We start from the raw sequence: 19,297 nt of genomic DNA, 5'->3' as shown, positions 1-19,297 counted from the left end.
CCCGCCTTCTCCCGCGGGGTCATGTTGGATAGGACGACGCGCCAATGAGACGCCGGAGGAGGCGAAACTCAGGTATGGAGTGACAGGCGTCCGACCAACGGTCGCGCTCCTTCCCCAGGCTACCGCCCCAATGGTGGCGGGGCAGAGCGGCAGGCCGACACCGCCCCCTGTCCCTTCCCTGTTGGTCTGTCCCACTCCGGGCCTGGCGGGCTAGGTTGAGTTCGCAGATAGGGCCATTAGGCGCTGCGGGGGGAGGGGGGACGATTTAAAGAGACAGAAGCCGAGCGGGCGGCCGGCTGGGGGAGCTGCGGCGGCGGACGAGCCCCCTCCCCCTCCCGGCAGCACCTCCGCCGCCAGGGTCTCCCCGAGCCCCACCGCCTCCCAGCGGCCTCCATGAGTTAGCGGCAGCGGCGGCCACTCTGGGGGCGGCAGCGGCCGCCGCCGCCTCCTCCTCGCCACTGCCAGCCCCATCTTTGTGCGCTGCCGCCCGGCCGCCGCGCTTTGTTCGGAGCCGGGGGGAGCCCGGCCCTCGGGCGAGCGCCCCGCGCCCCGCTGGTAAGATTCTATCTTATTTTCTTAAACATGAATAAACTTTTTTTTTTATTACAATAGTTCTTAGGGGCCAACCAAGAATGGCGCAGCAGAGCGGCGGCCCCGTCCCGTGTCCGTGCGGCTGCGAGGGGGAAGGGGCCGGCTCGCTGCCCGCCGGCCCGGCCCGTCTGCGGGCGGATTGATGAGGGGGGGTCGGACATGAGTCCGCCGGCCGCCGGGTGCTGCCATGTGACCGGCTTCAAGGTGGAGAACTGGAAGCAGAACCTGCGGGCGATCTACCAGTGCTTCGTGTGGAGCGGCTCGGCCGAGACCAGGAAGCGCAAGGTACCGGGCTGGGAGGGGGGCGGCGCGCGTCCCTCCGCCTCAGCCCGCGGGAGGGGGGGTGGCAGGGCCACACCCCGCTCCGCCCAACCCAGTGGACCCCGGGCCCCGATCCCGGGGGGCGGCTCCCCCCATGCCTACCCCCCCCCCCAGGGCCCGCCTTGCTCTCCTATGCGGCGGGAGCGGGGTGTCTGCGGTCTCCTATAGCGGGGAGGGGGCTGCCGCGCCGCGGGGCGAAGGGACGATCGGGGTCTTGCGGGCAGGAGGAAGCGCCGTTCAGCCCCTCACTGAGCACGGACGGGGAAGCAGGGGATCCCCTCAAACACCTGCCCTGGACGGAGGAGTTGGGCTGGGCTGGTAGGGGAGGCTGCCGCAAGGGCTTTCCTCTCCCATCCAGAGGTGGGAGGCTGGGCCACGCGCCGCCGCCGCCTCCCAGGTGCTGGGGAGAGTGAGGGTTTCCCGGAATCAGGCAACTGCATTGCTTGTCTGCAGGGGAGGGAGAGCGCCCGGGGCAGATGGGCATGGCCGGCCTGCAGCCGAGCTCTGGGCACTGGGAGGCAGCCTCCTGCAGTGAATAGGCTGCTTCCGATCAGGGGCTTGTACAGTAAGTGACAGGCTGGGATAAGGAAGCTGAAAGGGAGAAGTGGATCTTTAATCCAGTGTGTCACCCACTGGTAAATTATTAAATGTAGCTACTGCATAGGCACTTAAGCAGATAGTCTAGCGTTTGGGAAGCATGGGATACAGAGACAGATGCAGGACAAGCCTCAAATTTATGGAACAGTGGGAAAGGAGAGAGGAGCTTGCAAATCACGCTTGCACCTAATGTGTACTTAGAAAAGGCTTAAAGACACACTGACTGGAAATATGTCTGCAGATTTGTATGTCTGTGGAATGACTTTTTAATGATCAAATGCATTCACTGCTAACAGAATCAGGAGATGATTCCTAGTTTGGTGTGAGGAAAAAGTGTGTATGGGGGAAAGAATTGAATCAGTATTTTATACACAGCAAGAGTGAGGGTACTTTGCTCTTTCACATGTATAGAGAATGTACTGCACAAATTGCATAATGAATATATTGGAGAAGACTGGCAGGAACATTTGTGTAAAACAAGTCAATTACTACTTAACAGATATTTTAAAAATTGGTCATGTAGGCAGATATGTTTCTGCAAGATTGATCTGTTAACTGTTCATAGATTTCCTTCCTCAGAGTAAGCTAGTGACTTTGCAGATTTCTTTCAGTGATCACGTTAATGATTGAAAAAGAGACTGCAACAGCAACTGAAGGATTAAAGCTTGTTCTTATTGAAGCAATCAATTACCTGTCTTGTGATCATAACTTCTTTTCATTCAGTTATTCAGATCACTCATAAAAATAGAGAGAGAATGAAAGACAACATTCAGAAATTAGATATATTAAAAAGGCTTATAAAAGGACTGTGCAACTTGTGTCCTGTCCAGCTTATAAAATGTTCTTTCCAAAAGGGACAGCAAATGGGACACTTAACCACACTTATATATTTAATAAAACTATTTAGTTATCTAATGTTCAAGCAGTATTAAATCTAGCTACAGGCATATTTGAATATTTATGCTCCTCTTGTCATTGAATGTACCCTAATGCTTTAGTAACAAACTTCTTCGTACCCTGCAATAATTTTGTGTTAAAGGGAGGAAAATAGGCCAAAACATGACTTTTTATATGTGTATAATGGCTTAAATGAAAACATACATTCATGATAGTTATGTCTAGTATATCTTGAAAGACAAAAGTCAAATGTGAGGTAGAAAGACTGACCAGTATCAGTTAGTGAGTCTTACTGCTGGAGTGAAAAATTTGTTTTGATTAAGAACATGAATAGTTCCTGCCTCTTCACATAGAAATTATTTTAACAATAATTAAACTAATTTTGAATGAGCATTCTAGCAATTGGAAAATAATTCCATATTGGTATGTTGCTATGAATGTGGCATAGCTTTGATGTTAAGAATGTGCCCCTCCATGGATGAGAGCTCTATGTCTGAATCCTGATCAATATGGAGAGGTGGATAGAAGAATGACTTCAGAAAAACTGGACCTTGGTTTTCTCAAATTATGTCACTGAGTTTTCAGCAGAAAGAATTTCAATCACAATCTTCGTCATTTATTGCTGTAGAAATCATGCAAAATCACAGTCAAGTTTTATATTAATATGAAGATTCATTGAATAAACCCTCTCTTGGTCATAAGAACCTACCATGAAAATTGTCTTGCATGGTTGGTTATCCAGTGATCATCAGTCTATCATTCTTTAGATTTCTTGGACGCTATCTTTACTTTTTGAGTGTTGTCTTAAAAATCCAGATAGCAGTAGAAACTACAGGGGGCAGAAACTGTCCATTTCTGCTGCTTTACTAGGTTACTTATACTGCGTGCTGCATTATGTTTTAAAAGACCATTTCAGCGCTGCTTGCCTTTTGCCATTTGTTTCCAGTCTTTACTCTTATTTCTTTTACAAATATGCTTATATGGTCTTAAACTCTTAATCCAATACACTCTACATTTACAGAATATTAAATAGAACAGATTGAATTTTAAAGAGGTAGCTTTTTAAAGAATCTGAGTATATTTCCTGATTGTTTTTAATCAGAAACAAGCAATGGCTATTACACATACAGTTATAACTGATCAGTCTTGGTGTAGGGCCCCTTGTGTACAGACTCCTCAAATATTTTTGTGGCTTTTGTCTACACTGGTTTTTTTTAGCCGCTAGCATAACTAACATGCATTTGCACCAGTACAGATGACTAGTATAGACAGGGTACATTGGTGTAAGATTACTCTGAGGGAGATGAATTGGTGCAAATCACAGTGTACACCAGTGTACCATTTCTGAGTTAGGGGTTTGCACTGGTCTAAATGAATCAGTTTAGCTATGCTGGTGGCAAAACTCCACTGGAGAGCAGACCTGGCTGGCAAGGGTTTGAAGAATGCAAATTAAAGGTGAGGAGAAAATCCAAAGGAAAGTGTCTTTGTGAAGCTGTGGTGAGTGTGACTGAACGTGTGAACTAGGTCTTTACACTTGTCTTCAATCAGGATCTTAATGAGAAATGAGAGAGGATTCTGTGTTTGTATATGCTTGGGTCCTGGACATCTGTATTGGTAATTCTTGACTAAACAGGGTGTGATGATCACTGTCCAGTAGTAGTTTAAGATGTCTTGAAAATCAGACTTGAGCTAGGGTTCTGTGGATGAAAAAACAGCAGATTAGTTTAGCTTGAAAGGCATACAAGCTTCTGTCAAACCATTGTTAGATAGATAGATCATAAACAAATATATGGCCAAGTGACTTTTCACTCACAGGGGGATAGTGGGTGAAATCCTGACCCTGTTGAAGTCAGTGGGGCCTGGATTTTCACCCAATATATTTAGACCTGAAAATATTTATAATTAGGCCTCTACGTAGGTCCTTTAAAAGGACACAATCTGTTATCTGCTCCCCAAATCTAACTTTGTGTTAGTGGATGAAAAACAAAGTAACTGACTAGAAACAAATGGGAACAGACCAATCTATTTTTTGTCCAGTCTCATATTCATCATTTAGGCATTTCACTTTTATGTAACATAAGTTGAAACTTCAGTGATGTTTCTTGGAGCTTTAAATTCCATGTCTATGAGGGAGGCAAACACTTAAAGCCCTGCCTGAAGCTTTAGCTTCAGGTAAGCAAATCTTTCTGCAGTGCTGAGAATCCCTCTTGAGTGGGGGTTGGATTTTTGCCCTCAGTCAGTTCATCATAATCATATGCTTTGATTTTTGTGGTTTGAGCAGTTAGTGTGCTAAGTAGGGGCCTTCTGAACTCAAGGAACAGCTGGATCCTAGCTCTGGTTGGACAGGACTGCTGGACTTTGCAGGTAAACATCCTCCCCCCTGCCCCCATCCTGCAAGGCTTGGTGTGGACTACCTCTATTCTTTAGGCAAATACTGTGTAATAAAAATTAAGCTTGTAGCTGTTTGCTTGGCCACAGTCATGTTGTACATAGGGTCCTATTTGTACTCTAATGCATGATTGTTTCACACTTATGCTGATCAGTCAAAGCATAACTGGCCGTCGGGTCAGGCACTGTTGATGACACATATGTCCCACCTGGGAAAGGTTTCCAGGCCCTGTATCTCTAATCCAGATAATTTCTCTTTAATCTCTCCCAGAGTATTAACTCCTGTGTATTTAAGACTGCAGTGACATTTTTCTCTCTAAGGTTATGGTTAGGGAATGAACCAATTATTATGCATGTACTGGCAGATAAAAGCTGTATGTTCTCAGTTGTAGATACTTCAGTTCACAATTCAACTCAGTTTCTATTTAATCCTCCTTCTTTGAGTGGCGTCTGCACATTCCAACTCATGGCATGCTCCGGCAGCATAGCTCTGAGGATGGAGTGTTGAGTAGCACACTCACTGCTCCTCACTTCACCGTTCCTGAACACTAGAGAGAGAGGCGCTATGGGAATGGGTGTTCAAGCCACCTCAGTTCTTTCCAGATGCAGCAGCAGATGGACCAGGATCCTCTCTGAAGACTCAGCTCCATGGAAGTTTCAGGATTATTGTAAGATTCTATCTTATTTTCTTAAACATGAATAAACTTTTTTTTTTATTACAATAGTTCTTAGGGGCCAACCAAGAATGGCGCAGCATTGTGCTAGGCATTGTACAAACAGAGTAGTAAATGGAAGAACTTACAATCTAGATGGACATAGACACAATGTGGGGGAAGGGGTATAACTAAGGCTTAAGATTTTGTCATGGATTTTTTTAGTAAAAGTCAGGGACAGGCCACAGGCTTCCATGAATTTTTCTTTATTGCCTGTGACCTGTCCATGACTTTTACTAAAAACATCCATGATAAAATGGGAAGGGGCGGGGCAGCTGCATGGTGGCTGGGGGCTCAGATCTGTGAGGTGGTCCCCCTGCCTTGCTGCAGCGGCCATGGAGCTGCGGGGTACCCCTACTGCACGTGGTGGCTCGGTGCTTGGGGGCCCACTGCCTCAGACAGCGGGGGTAACTCAGCTCCCTGTCACTGTGGGAGGTGGTGGGACCCTGCAGATCCCAGACATCGGGGCTGAAGTCATGGAGGTCTTTGGAAGTCACAGATTCTCTGACTTCTGCGACCTCTGTGACAAAATCATAGCCTTGGGTATAATATAGTGAACAGCATGATGGACACAAACATCATGTGAGTGCCATGATTTTGGGGGGTAAGTTTACTTAAGGAGGGATTAACTAGCTGAAGAGAGTTTGGAATGTATGTGAGGAGGACAGGGTTGGTATGGAATGAAGAGTCAGGGAAGGGGAAGACTGGAGCAATCAGTGCTGGGCAGAAAAAGTCCAGTCAACTGTAGAAAGCTCTCTGAATGTCTAAAAGTCTCTGGTTTGACTGTTCGTGCTGGCTGGAGTATCTGCGGCCGGCTTCCTCTCTGCAGGTTTCCACCCAAAGCTGCATGGTGGAGGCAGGACAGGTCGTAGTGCCTCTAAAGTGTGTGTGTGTGTCCCTGTCCCTGTCCCTGTCCCTGTCTAGTTCTGAATTCTAGGGGGAAGTGGCCCCAGCTGGGTCCCATTTTACCCCCCTCATCCCAGTGCTGCAGTCCCTTCTCCTGCTTCTAGTGACTGGTTCCTCTGCAGTTCCTCTCTTCCCAAGCCTCCTCAAGATTGCACTTCAGTGCAGGTTTACAGATGCTACGGCTGATACAAAGGCAAAGAGGCCAGGCTTCAAGGTAGGTGTATTGTCCTGCTGTATTTCCTGGATTGGATGCCCAAATGAGGCGTCTAGCTTGCTTTGGGAAAGGACTCTCTCTCCTTTGCAGTGTGCGGTATTTGGCACTTTCTCCCCAAGAGCTCACAAAGAGCATCAGAACTGGCTCCAAGCTGTACTACTTCAGGAGGCCAAAGCTCCAGTTCTGTAACCAGTAGATCCATGAATTAGACTGAGGCTTGGATTGGACCCTTGCTCCTCAAGGAATAAAAAACACAAGATCTCTCTAAAATTTCCATCCTCTGTTCCTGAAGTGAATGCAAAACCTCTGGTACTGAGGGTTCCTGAGCCATCAGATCCTAGTTCCAGATACAATGGATCCCTACAGGTGTCTGGCTCTGCTAACAGAGGCAATCCTAATGGGAGCATCCTTTGGGATCAGACTCGTCCCATTCCAAGGAAGAGTATGGTACAAAGTACTGCTCCTATTAGCAGGGCCAAGCACAGTTCTGGGTTTCTGTCGATTCCTTGAGGTCAGTTCCAAAGATACCCTTGGAACCTAGGCCAAAGGTTAAGCCACAGGGCAAATACTTAAAGAAGGGTCATTCCCCTAATGTAACAAGCAAAATGGCTCTGGGTGTTGGTTCTGACACAATGTCATTGGTATCTCTAACAATATTTGTCCAGGTATATCTCTTCCATTTGCACTTAGAATCTGAGGTGGAGGTTATGCAGATCTATACATCCCATGGTCAGAGTGTTAAAGGGAATAAAAGAAAAGCCTCAGGGCCACTTACTGCTCTAGCTTTTTCAGGGGTGGAAAGACAAGATCATGGAGCAGATTCAGATTTCCCCAGACCTTTCACTCTGTCTTCTTACAACTCCTACAGGCTCACCAGGAAGTTTGTTTTCCCCTTTTCTGTTTTAGGGATGCCAAAGCCACCACTAGCTTTCCCCTACTTACTGCCTCAGATCTGAGATCAGATCCACAGTCTGGTATTAAACTAATGATGACAGGTTAATTTAGAACCTCTGTTCCCATCACTGTAAAGAGTGGGAACTAGAACAAGCACTACGCACTGTTCATATAAACAGACAATAACCTCACTTTATTCGGTACGAAGATAAGGAACCTGGTATACTTCCCTCCCTTGTCTAGATGTTATGTGGACATAGATCCCTGCAAGGATGAATTTGTTCAGTCCCCTCCTAGAAGTCGGGGGAAGTCTCATACACTGGGTACAGTGCTCCGAGATCGGTCTGCATCACCAGGATATAAAGAAGAAGCAGCAGCAGCACTCATAGGAAGAACTGATGGGGAGCAATTGAATACCAGGACACTGATCTGGAGCCTGATAGTCAGAGGTCTTCTATTGTAGGAGTTTCAACGGCATCTTCCTCTTCTGAAGATACCATTCATTTTAAAGTGGAAGCTGTGACATGAGCGATCCTGTCTATGTCAGGAGATATCTAATCTGGTGTTTAATAGACTGGGTTTCTCTTCTAACAGTAAGATCACTGTATGATCTCTGTTTTCAACAACTCTTCTAAACCAGCCAAGTCTAACCAGGCCATTTTAAAGAAGATATGTAACTGTTAAAGCCTGTCATACGAGGGATTTTTCCCACACACCTACTTTCAACTCTCCGGTGGTTGCTGCAGTTCAGAGGACAAAAGGAGACTAAGTACATTTTGCACAGTCTGACTGAGAGGACAAAAATATGCTCACTCTGAGCAAAGATTCTCCTCTGCCTCCTTAGACATTAGCATTTCAAAATTACTAGGTTGTAATGTCTAGGTATTAGTATCATCTCTAGGATAAAATGGCTTTATTTAAGAACCTGCCTGAAGAGCAAAGGAAATTGGCTAGAGCCTTAGTAGCAGAAGCATAACTAGTAGATGAACACTAAGAACGTCATTTGATTTATCAATTACTGCAACAAGAGCAGAAGCTTCAGCCATCACTAAGATGACATGCATGGCTTAGCATCTGGTCTTCCTCCTGAAACTAGAGCAAATATGAAGGTGCTAGTTTAAGGGCAAGGGTGCATGAAATCCTAGAGAAGATGGACGCTAGATCAATAGGTAAGTTGCTAGGAATTTATCAACCATAAAGGAGACGGTTGGTGCTTATGTTGTGTCAATATCAAAACCAGCAACCTCTTGTTCAGCTGCAGCAGAGGAGAAAAAGCTTGAATCTCTGTGCAAAGGACAGACAGACCACATTCTCATCTTCTGCTCAAACTTTAGACCACAAGTTTGACATGAGACTTAAGCTATTTATCTCCCCCTAGTTCAGGATCAATTTTTCTCTCTTACAACAACTGGAGTACCACTGTCACAAACAAATGGATCCTAGAAACAGTACAGAGTTTATTCCATACAATCTGACACCACTCATTTCCCCTCCCTATTCACAGACCCCTCTCATGAGAACCCTCCTAAGAACAGAGCTTTGCCCACTCTGGGAAGCGGGAGCCATAGAAGAAGTTCCAAGGGGATTCTGTTCTAGATACTGTACTTTGATTACAAAGAAGAATGGAGGCTTTGATACCATCTGAGATCCAAGAAAGTGAAACTCTTTCAGAAGGTTCACATTTCCTCCCTCTTCACGCAAGATTGGTTCACCTCTCTTGATTTACAGGATATGTATTTCCAGATAGCTGTCAGGCCTTCATATTGGAAATACTTCACATTCTGTATGGCAGGGGAGGGGGGAGTTTGCAACCATTGTTATACAGAGTCCTTCCCTTCAGCCTTTCTGCTGCCGCATGGGTATTTATAAAGTGCCTAGTGGTGTTGTCCATGAAGCTAAAATGGCATGGGATATACATACCTTATTTAAATAACTGAATTGTGAAGGGATCTCCACAAAAAAGTCTGTCCACCAGTGACTTACATGCTTCCTGTTTGAGAGCTGGGACTCAGAATACATTGAAAAAAGTTACTTTCTACATAAGGAATTCTCTCTTGGGCAATTCTGGACTCTCAAGCAGGAAGAGACTTCCTTCCAGAGGAACAATTTCTGAAAAGTATATCAAGTACACTGAGACATCGAGAGAACTTAAACCTGACCAGTGTTCTTCCTGAGACTGAGAGGGCCTCGTGGCCTGAGCTACAGGTGCAACCTCCTATGAGGTACTCAACATGAGAAATGTACAACATTGTGTAGCAAACATTGTTGACAAGTTCTTGAAATGGATTTTCCCAAGAGAAGGGCTCGTATCCCTCATGATAGACACAGTATCACAGTGTCCTTAAAAGGTAAGCATCCAATCCACCAGCTCCATCAGCAGTTACCATCGGTGCTTTCAACTTGGGGTGGACAGTCCACTTCAAACAACTAGCAGTTCAGTCACTGGAACCACTTGAAGCTATATATGAACATAGTACACTTGAGGGAAATTCGCTGGATGCAAAGTCATTTCTTCCTCACCTGCAAGACAAGGTAATCTAAGTGTTATGGACGGCACAATAGTATATAGTGTGTGAACAAGAAAAGAGAATTTAGTTCCAATCAGCTGTTGAAGGAAGCACTGGGACTAGTCTCCATCACACTTACCCCATTTCCCTGAATTTAGCAGGCAAAGATGACAACCTAGCAGATCAACTGAATAGGGACAAAAGAACTGCTCAAATGGTCTCTAAAGACAGCGACAGATGAGAGAACTCCAGACAGCAAGTGTCTGGCAATAGATCTGGACGCAGCAAGGCACAATGTCAAGTGCTCCGGGTTGTGCTCAAGAGCAGGTGTCATGGTATAATTCCCCACTCTGAACCTTAGCGTCCAAAAGGTGGGGTACCAGCATGAATTCCTCTAAGCTTAATTACCAGCTTAGAACCTGTAGCACTGCCACCAACCAGGAATTCCAGTGCCTGGTACACTCTGGTCCCCCCAAAACCTTGCCCGGGGAACCCAGACCCCGTCCCCTGGGGTCTCACACCAGAATAAAAAAACAATCAGGTTCTTAAACAAGAAAAAACTTTTAATTAAAGAGAGAAAAACAGTAAAAATTATCTTTGTAAATTTAAGATGGAATAGGTACAGGGTCTTTCAGCTATAGACACTGGGAATACCCTCCCAGCCTAAGTATTCAAGTACAAATTAAAATCCTTTCAGCAAAATACAAATTTGAACTCCTTCCAGCCAAATGCACATTTGCAAATAAAGAAAACAAACATAAGCCTAACTCGCCTTATCTACCTAGTACTCACTATTTTGAACTTATAAGAGCCTGTATCGGAGAGATTGGAGAGAAACCTGGTTGCACGTCTGGTCACTCTCAGAACCCAGAGAGAACAACCAACCAAAAACTAACAGCACACACAGAAAACTTCCCTCCCTCAAGATTTGAAAGTATCCTGTCCCCTGATTGGTTCTCTGGTCAGGTGACAGCCAGGCTCACTGAACTTGTTAACCCTTTACAGTCAAAAAGAGATATAAAGTACTTCTGTTCTATTAACTCCTACTATCTGTTTATGACAGCTTTTTTTTTTTTTTTTTTTTATTTTTTTTTTTCTTTCTTTTTTTTTTTTTTTTTTTTTTTTTTTTTTTTTTTTTTTTTTTTTTTTTTTTTTTTTTTTTCTTCTTTTTTTTTTTTTTTTTTTTTTTTTTTTCTTTTATTTTTTTTTTTTTTTTTTTTTTTTTTTTTTTTTTTTCTCTCTCTCTCTCTTTTTTTTTTTTTTTTTTTTTTTTTTTCTTTTTTTTTTTTTTTTTTTTTTTTTTTTTTTTTTTTTTTTTTTTTTTTTTTTTTTTTTTTATTCTCTTTCTTTTTTTCCTTTTTTTTTTTTTTTTTTTTTTTTTTTTTTTTAAACATAAGCCTAACTCGCCTTATCTACCTAGTACTCACTATTTTGAACTTATAAGAGCCTGTATTGGAGAGATTGGAGAGAAACCTGGTTGCACGTCTGGTCACTCTCAGAACCCAGAGAGAACAACCACCAAAACTAACAGCACACACACACACACAAACTTCCCTCCCTCAAGATTTGAAAGTATCCTGTCCCCTGATTGGTTCTTTGCTCAGGTGACAGGCTCACTGAACTTGTTAACCCTTTACAGTCAAAAGAGATATAAAGTACTTCTGTTTTATTAACTCCTACTATCTGTTTATGACAGCAGGAGAAGACAGTCCATTTTGGATACATTCATGCTTGTGTGAAACTAGGTCTCCTTGGTGCCCTTTCCCTGTTTTCTGTCATCTAAAGAGTGATAAAGGTTAAAGCAAGGCAAAGCCAAAGTAACTGACTGTGGTCTTGCCCATGCTGGGGCAATGGTTTCCTAGGGTGCCCAGATGTCCTGATTTTATACAGACAGCCTCGATATTTGGGGCCTTGTCTTATAAAGGTGCCTATTTCCCCTCCTCCCAATTTTTTTACCCTTGCTGTCTGGTCACCCTAATGCTTTCCAGACCCCTTTCTTGGCTTTTGACCACAGAACTACTGGATTTATCCCCTGGACTCTCATTCATTGCACTTAACAATATGAGCCATATGACTGAGATCTAAAGAGATTCTGTTCACAAAGTGCAAGATGCCTTGATAAATTTCCAGGAAACAATCCACATGCAAGTTCGGTCACCTCAAGTGGAAGAGGTTTCAAGTCTGGGCGTCCAATAACATAGACCCAACTTCAGCTCCACTCCAGTTATGGGGGCAGTCATCACCAGAGTGCCTCCTCGTGCCAGGATGTGTGGTTGCAGGGGTCTTCACTCTAATGCCCCCTTATCCAGGTTCCCCAAGAGTCAGCTCCTTCTGTGGTCTGGCCCTCTGGCCAAATTACCCTCCAGTCCATTCATCTTTCGGGGTTAGCAGAAAAGTTCAAAAATAAGAAAACCCAAAGTCTAGTGTCCTCTAACACCGATTCTTGGCCTCCATCTGGGACTCAGTTCTTGGCTCTTCCACTTCTGATTGCTGTATTTCCACTCCTGGTCTGGGGAGGAGGTTGGGGAACCCAGGCCCTGCCTTCTCTTGTTTCCAGCCCTGGGATAGCTGCCTTATTCAGACAAGAATTTCCTTCAGCTCTCCTCCTGGAACTAAAAGTGTGATTCAGACAGGTAGCATGCTCCTTAGAGCAGGAGTTGCATCCCCCCGCCCCCCCCGTCACAGCTCTCCTCCTTGAAGCTGGGGCTGTGATTAAGGCCAGCCGTAGGGCCTTAGCCAGTTTCACCTTCAGATGGATCTTTTTTCTGCAGGGTTCAGCAGGCCAGCCTTCTGCTGATATATGCTCATCACAAAGCAGACGTGCTAGTTCCCTTCCTGATGCACATCGCAATTGTCCGGGGAAGGGGGAATCTTGCCTATCCTGCCCACTTTGCAGAGCTTCTGATCTTGGACCCTTAAAGAGACAGTAATGGGGTTCCTCCCAAAAACTACTTATTTTTAGGATTGTTTCTTCTTTCCCAATCTTTCACTGGTCTTTGAAGATAAGACCGCCCCAGAATCTTAAAGGAGCAGTGTTACATTACTGGAATGGGCTGACTTAGCCACCACTGCCCTCAAGGGGACGTACCACTCCATCACACTAGTCTGTACCTGAATACTTGCTTCACCTGTAGCTTTCTAATCTTTCAGCCGAAGTCAGTTTAGTAGCCATATCAGCTTACTGCATAGTAACTGAAAATAGGACTTCAATGTAGTAAAGAGACTTACGAAAGTCTAGTGAACATCTATCCACCAGTCAAAGATCTAACTCCATCATGAAACTTTATTCCGTTTAGGGAGCCTCTGCCTGTTTGCTGTTTCACCTGTTTGTTATGGCTATAACATCTGCCATAAGAGTAAGAGAACTGCAGGCACTGATGTCTGATGATCTTTCAGTTTTCCACAATGACAGACTGGTTTTCCCCTGCTCCAAGGTGGTAATTGATAACTATCTCAATCCATTAATCTGACAGTAATCTTTCCCAATACCCCATGCTCATTGAGTCCAAACAAAACTTCACATGTTCGATGTAAGAAGGACTTTCGCTTTCTAACCTCTTGGGTTCTGTTTCGGTAGAAAGTCATCAAATCTTTTTATTTCATATACATTAAATAACAAAAGACAGGAAATTACTTCAAACTATATGAATTGAATTATGTATCAACATGTGCTTCAGATCAGCCTCTGTCCCTTTCCCACTAGGGGTCAGATAACTTTCCCCAAGAGCAAAGGTGGCCTCCTTGGCATGCCTCAAGCATATTTGGATTGTAGAAATTTGCATATCTATTGCTTGGAGATCTAGTCACGCAATTTATAAAACAGTCCTAGCATCCTGACCAGATGCTTGCTTTGGTAGAGCACTATTCTGGTCACTGTTCAATTAGGACTCCATGTCCGACCTTACTATTTATCAAACTGCCCCATGAATGGGAATGTGTAGAGGCCATTTGAAGAAACTAAGGTTACTTGCCTGTAACTACAGTTCTTCGAGATGGATTTTGCACGTTCACACTCATTCACCTTCTCCTCCAAGTTCTGTTTATAATCTGTTACCTTATATGAGAGGCTGTGTTTTAGTCACAGGTATTTTTAGTAAAAGTAGTGAATGGGCAGCGGGCCATAGTGCGTGCCCTGGGACCCCCGTTGGTACTGGGGTTGTGGGATTGGCAGTGCTCCCTATCCGGCTCCATGACCTTGCAGCTCCTAGGCAGCAGGGGCCAGGGCAGCGGCTCCTTCACTGCTCCTGCCACAAGCGGTGGCTGCTACAGCTCACATTGGCTGGGAACCACAGCCAGTGGGTGTTGCAGGGGTGGGGTCTGTGGGCTCCACCAGTGCATGGAGACCCCTCCACTACCTAGGAGCTGCAGGGGGGTTCCCCTAGCCCAGAACCCCCTCCCACGCACCCAAACTGCTGCAGACAGCCCCTGGGCCAGCACCAGCTAATGCAGAGGTCACAGAAAGTCACAATCTGTGACCTCCATGACAGACTCACAGCCTTACTTATGAGGCAGTGGAGGGACTGAGGCTGCTGAATCACCATGCCCCCCCCCCCCACCCCACTACAGCCTGACACTCAAGAATGGGGAGGGGAGGGTCAAAAAGGGTGTGAGTGCACCAGTGGGTACAGCAGTGAGTTTTATTTCATTTACTGTTGATCTTCCCAAACATTAAAATCCTCCTATTTACTTATGTCCCCTTTAGACATCTTAACATTTTCCTTTGTTAAAGCATACTTTTACGCATAACCTACCTGACATGCATTGAGTTGCCATCCCCTAGTTGTCCTCTTCCATGAGCGTTCTTTTATTTTAACTGAAATGAAATAAGCATTCTGTCTGAGTGGGAGACTTCTAGATCTGTGAAGATGTGGCCCTAAAATGCCTTTTTCCTTGCCACTTGTGGCGCGCCCCTGAGAGGAGATAAAGTATGTGTCCCATGTGGCGTGCGTGCTCGCGCTCTCTTCCCCCCCCCCCCTCCTCCCAAAGCGTGGGTGGCGGGTGCCTAAGACCATATCCTGGGTGGAGTGGAGGTGGCAGAAGCCCAGACTTGCTCCCACTTACTGCTCCAGCAATTGATATACTTTGGTGGTTTAAATTACTATTTATTACAGTGGAGCCTGCCAGTTACCACACATTTCATTTCACTTATAACAAACTTAAGTAATTCACCCTAAAACTCAAAATTGACTGTGTCAATAGTTTCAAGAGCTGTGGATGTGAATAGTAGTACCCTGATCTTGTATAACAACACGATAATCTACATTAGACTCTGGAGAGAGAAATATACAATGGAACAGTTAACATTTCCTGAAATCTGATTTCCTTCCAATGCATTTCAATAGAGAGCAATCTCATCACAGAAAATGAATCCTATTATAGTGCAATTCATTTGCGAGTGCAGATTGCTTTATTAGACCTCAGCACCATCCGTTCTACCCTCAAATTACAAATTAAAAAAAAAAATTCACAATTATATAACACGAATATTTCAATGCCCATGCCTCTTATTCAGTGCATTGTATGCAGCTGTGTGGATTTCATGAAGTTTCTTATCCAAACTGCAAATCAGACTGCCTTCCCTTTATATGTCACTGTAAGAAAGATTCTGGATAAAAATATGTGCTTCACAGATGTAACTATGAATACATTTTTAAGTGAAGCTTCTAAGATTTGAGATTCTCTTTAACTAGAGTTGTTCTATCTATTTTTGGCGTAATTTCTCTGAGGTCAGTGAAGCCTCATCAGATTAATTTGGCCCATTGTAGCAAGGATTTAGCTGTCCTGACTTCAGGTCTGCCTGGTGCATCAGCTTCTCCCTCTTGGGCTCCCTAGAAACTTCACATGGGCACTTGTATGTCAGATAGTATCCTTTCTTGGTGTCTGGTTTATTAACAAGTTCAAAAGGAAAAACTAACTTCCTCCCAGCTTATGTGCAGTGATCTTAGTTTTCTCCATTCTGAAGCAAACTTGCTCCCCACACTTTAGCTGCCTTAGCTGGTACCTGTTCTCTCCAGGCTTTCTGCCTGAGAGCTAAGGAAAGTCTCTCTTTGTGCTCAGGCTGCTCTTATATTCTCCAGCAGTTCTGGTTCTGAGCCACATGCTACAATCACGTGACCCCTGGACTCATTCCCTTCACCTGGGAGGCAGGCTGCACCTGGCACAGGTGAGACTGAGCTGTAAGACTCTTAGGGTATGTCTGCACTGCAGTTAAACACCTGTGGCTGGCCTTTCAGCTGGCTTGGGCTTGTGGGGCTCAGGCTATGGAGCTATTTAATTGTGATATAGATGTTTGGGCTTAGGTGGAGCCCAGGCTCTAGGACTCTGCAAAGGGGTAGGATCCCAGAGTGCAGCTCCAGCTGAGGCCCCAATCTCACTGAAATTAAATATCCGGTTAGCCTGAGGCAGCTGACATAGGCCAGCCACGGGTTTTCAGTTGCAGTGTAGACATACTCTCCCAATATGTCTACTCTGTTCCAAAATCCAGGGTACAGAGTCTACAGATTTAGGCTCGTGTTATTGTACTAAAAACAGCCTTGAACGTACACAGCTGTTTTTAGTGCCATAGTGTGAACGTGGGTCTGTAGACCCAAACTCTGAGACTCACTGCTGTGAGTTTGAAAACACACTGTAGAGGTACCCTTAAAGGGACAGCTCACCTTGTCAGACACCCATAATGTTTACAGAAATGGAATAGAATGTTGCGGAATAATGAACTTCTGATTTTATAAATTGTAAATCATGTTTATGGAAAATGAGGTGAAGGCATCAATTCTGTGACATCAGGTTAGTTCTGCAACCAAATATTGATGCTGTGTACAGCTGTTCATTGGACAATGGATCTGCATTCTAATTGGTTTAAAGTACAGATTGTGCCTTATCCAACCCAGAGACCTGTTTGTTTAATAGCACAGACAAAGTGTATGTTGGTGCCAGAGAGCTTTAAATTTAACTTATCAGTGAGTAACTGGCTATCAGGCAGTCTGATGTGACACATTCTTTACTGGATGCTATACGGGAAATATCCAACATCTCTCTATGTAGAAGGATAAAGGAGGATGTACAACAGATTGTAAAAACAAACAAATTGTTTACCACCTAGGATTTTTAACCTTTCCATTGTTAGTAATATTCTCAATTTTTTTTAAAGCTTCTTTCCTTACCCAGTCTTCAATTCTTTTCCCACTTGGCAGAGATTGATTTCTTCCCCTCCCACCTTCCCTGTGTTTAATGGAGCTTGAAATTAACATAACTCTTCTTGTCTCCTCCTTTTGTGTAGCATCATTGGTGATGTCAGCACATCTCTGGAAAATATTTCCTTGGTGGTCTATAGTATTCGAAATATGGCACATACTTTATAGTGTTAGAATGGCTTAATACTATGGTTTGTTGTGCTATTGAAGAACAGGTGATTGGCAAGGCGAAACTGGCAAAAGGTAACAGATACAGTAGTGAGTCAGACATATGCTCTTCACTCCCACCTCTTCAAAGAAATACAGATATGCTAGTGTAGGTATTAGGGCTAATGCAAATAATAATCATGATGATGTGCTGTGCTCAATTTTGATGACATCAACTAATCTTTATAAACCTGTGACATAAGTAACTTCATCTTATACTCCAGTATGGCGCACTAACTTGCCGAATATCACACGGTGACTTGGTGGCAGAGCTTGGAAGAGGATTAGGAGTTCTTGGCTTCTAATTGCATGCTAGTCTAGTACACTATGTTACATTTGCACTCTGAAACTTTATGCACCCAACCCAGCTCTCCAGAATCTATAGGTATCACTTTTAAGCAGTGAGTCGTGATCTCCATTTGGAAACAAAGATCATGGAGTGTGCTGTTGCTTTGTGTGTTTGAATTTTATATCTTCTTTTTGTGTATATCATTCAGCCTGGTGTCGAATGTTGCAGTTCTCAAGGAGGCATGTTCAGCTGATCTGCCATCCATGTAAATGTAAAACCATAAAATTTCAAAAACAATTATATGTTAAAGAATGGAAATCATGGAATCAGCAAAACTTCAGCCTCCTGTAAACACTCACCTACATACAGGTAGCATAAAGCCCTTTTCAGGTGTGTGACAGAGTGCTGGCTCTGCTACTGTTGCCAGCACTTTGGTCACTGTAACTCTGATTACTCTAGAGTAGACCTCATTAAGAAGAACTGTACCTTATTGGTGGGCTGAGGAGAACTAAGAGGCCATTAGGGAGAGGATACAAAAGGCCCAGGAAGTGAGAAGGAGGAAGCAGAAGAAAGAGATCTCTGTCCTGCTTGCTTCAGGAGCGGAGGCCTGCTTAGAACTGTAGGTGTAAGGCTGTAGAGGGTGTAAGGGTGGTGGGAAGTCTATTGTAAATAAACAGCATGGGATTTTTCAGTAGCAAAAGGTCTCAGCCATTTATGGGCTTGAATGGGCAGGAACAAGGTGGCATAGAAAAAAGAAGAAAGTTACTTATACACACACCGCCCTCGGATCGTAAATCTATATAGTCTTTCTGGTGAGAAAAGCAACTCTGTTGAAGACAGGGCTTGAACTGGAGAGTACAATGAGGGGCGATACAGTGGAGGTACTCTCCTCAGCTCTGTCCATGCAAGCTGCTCAGATCAGGTACCGTCTCCAGTAGACAGTACCTGTGTTCAAAATGACATTGCTCTCTGGGTGTGCTGAGCTCGGCTCCCCCTCCTCCCTTCCATGGGGTTTGAATAAGCCCATGGGCTTTCCTGGGCACTTTGGGCTTGTTTCCCCTTCATGGGGCTCAAATGTTTTTGGAAACGGTTATAACCCATCAAGATGAATGAAGCAGTTTGCATTTCAGAGCTATTGTTTGGGGCTTTTTGGAGGCTGGAGAAGGAACAGCATTGCATTGACTTCACAGTATGAGGTCTTCCTAAGCCAGGTCTACACTAGAAAAGTTTTGCTGATATGGCTATCCTGGCAGATCTTAAGTACGCAATACTTACATTGGCATAAGTGTTTTTGCCAATATAGCTTATACCAGTTTGACGAGTGAAATAAACTATACTGTGCAGTTGTGGTCACCCCATCTCAAGGAAGATGAATTAGAAAAAGGGCAACAAAAATGATTGGGAGTATGGAACACCTTACGTACAAGGAGAGATTAATAAGTCTAGGACTGTTCAGCTTGAAAAAAGACAACTAAGGGGAGAGAACATGATTAGAGGTCTATAAAATCATGAGTGGTGTGGAGACAGTGAATAAAGATGTTATTTATGCCTTCATGTAACACAAGAACCGGGGGTCACCCAGT

General features: G+C 44.4%; 1 protein-coding gene across 1 annotated transcript in view; it reads left to right on the top strand.

The window, feature by feature from the left end:
• Positions 1 to 662: 662 nt before the first annotated feature.
• USP22 (ubiquitin specific peptidase 22) overlaps positions 663 to 19,297 on the top strand; it is a 200,609-nt gene continuing 181,974 nt past the window's right edge. The window contains exon 1 of the mRNA XM_075069166.1: positions 663 to 876. Coding sequence (XP_074925267.1) covers positions 751 to 876 — 126 coding nt within the window. The 5' untranslated portion in view covers positions 663 to 750. The remainder of the gene's footprint in view (positions 877 to 19,297) is intronic.

This window comes from Chelonoidis abingdonii, chromosome 9, assembly GCF_003597395.2.
Source record: "Chelonoidis abingdonii isolate Lonesome George chromosome 9, CheloAbing_2.0, whole genome shotgun sequence".
Lineage (NCBI taxonomy): Eukaryota > Metazoa > Chordata > Testudines > Testudinidae > Chelonoidis > Chelonoidis abingdonii.
Note: the sequence above shows the minus strand (reverse complement) of the source record. Positions and strands in the feature narration are given on the sequence as shown.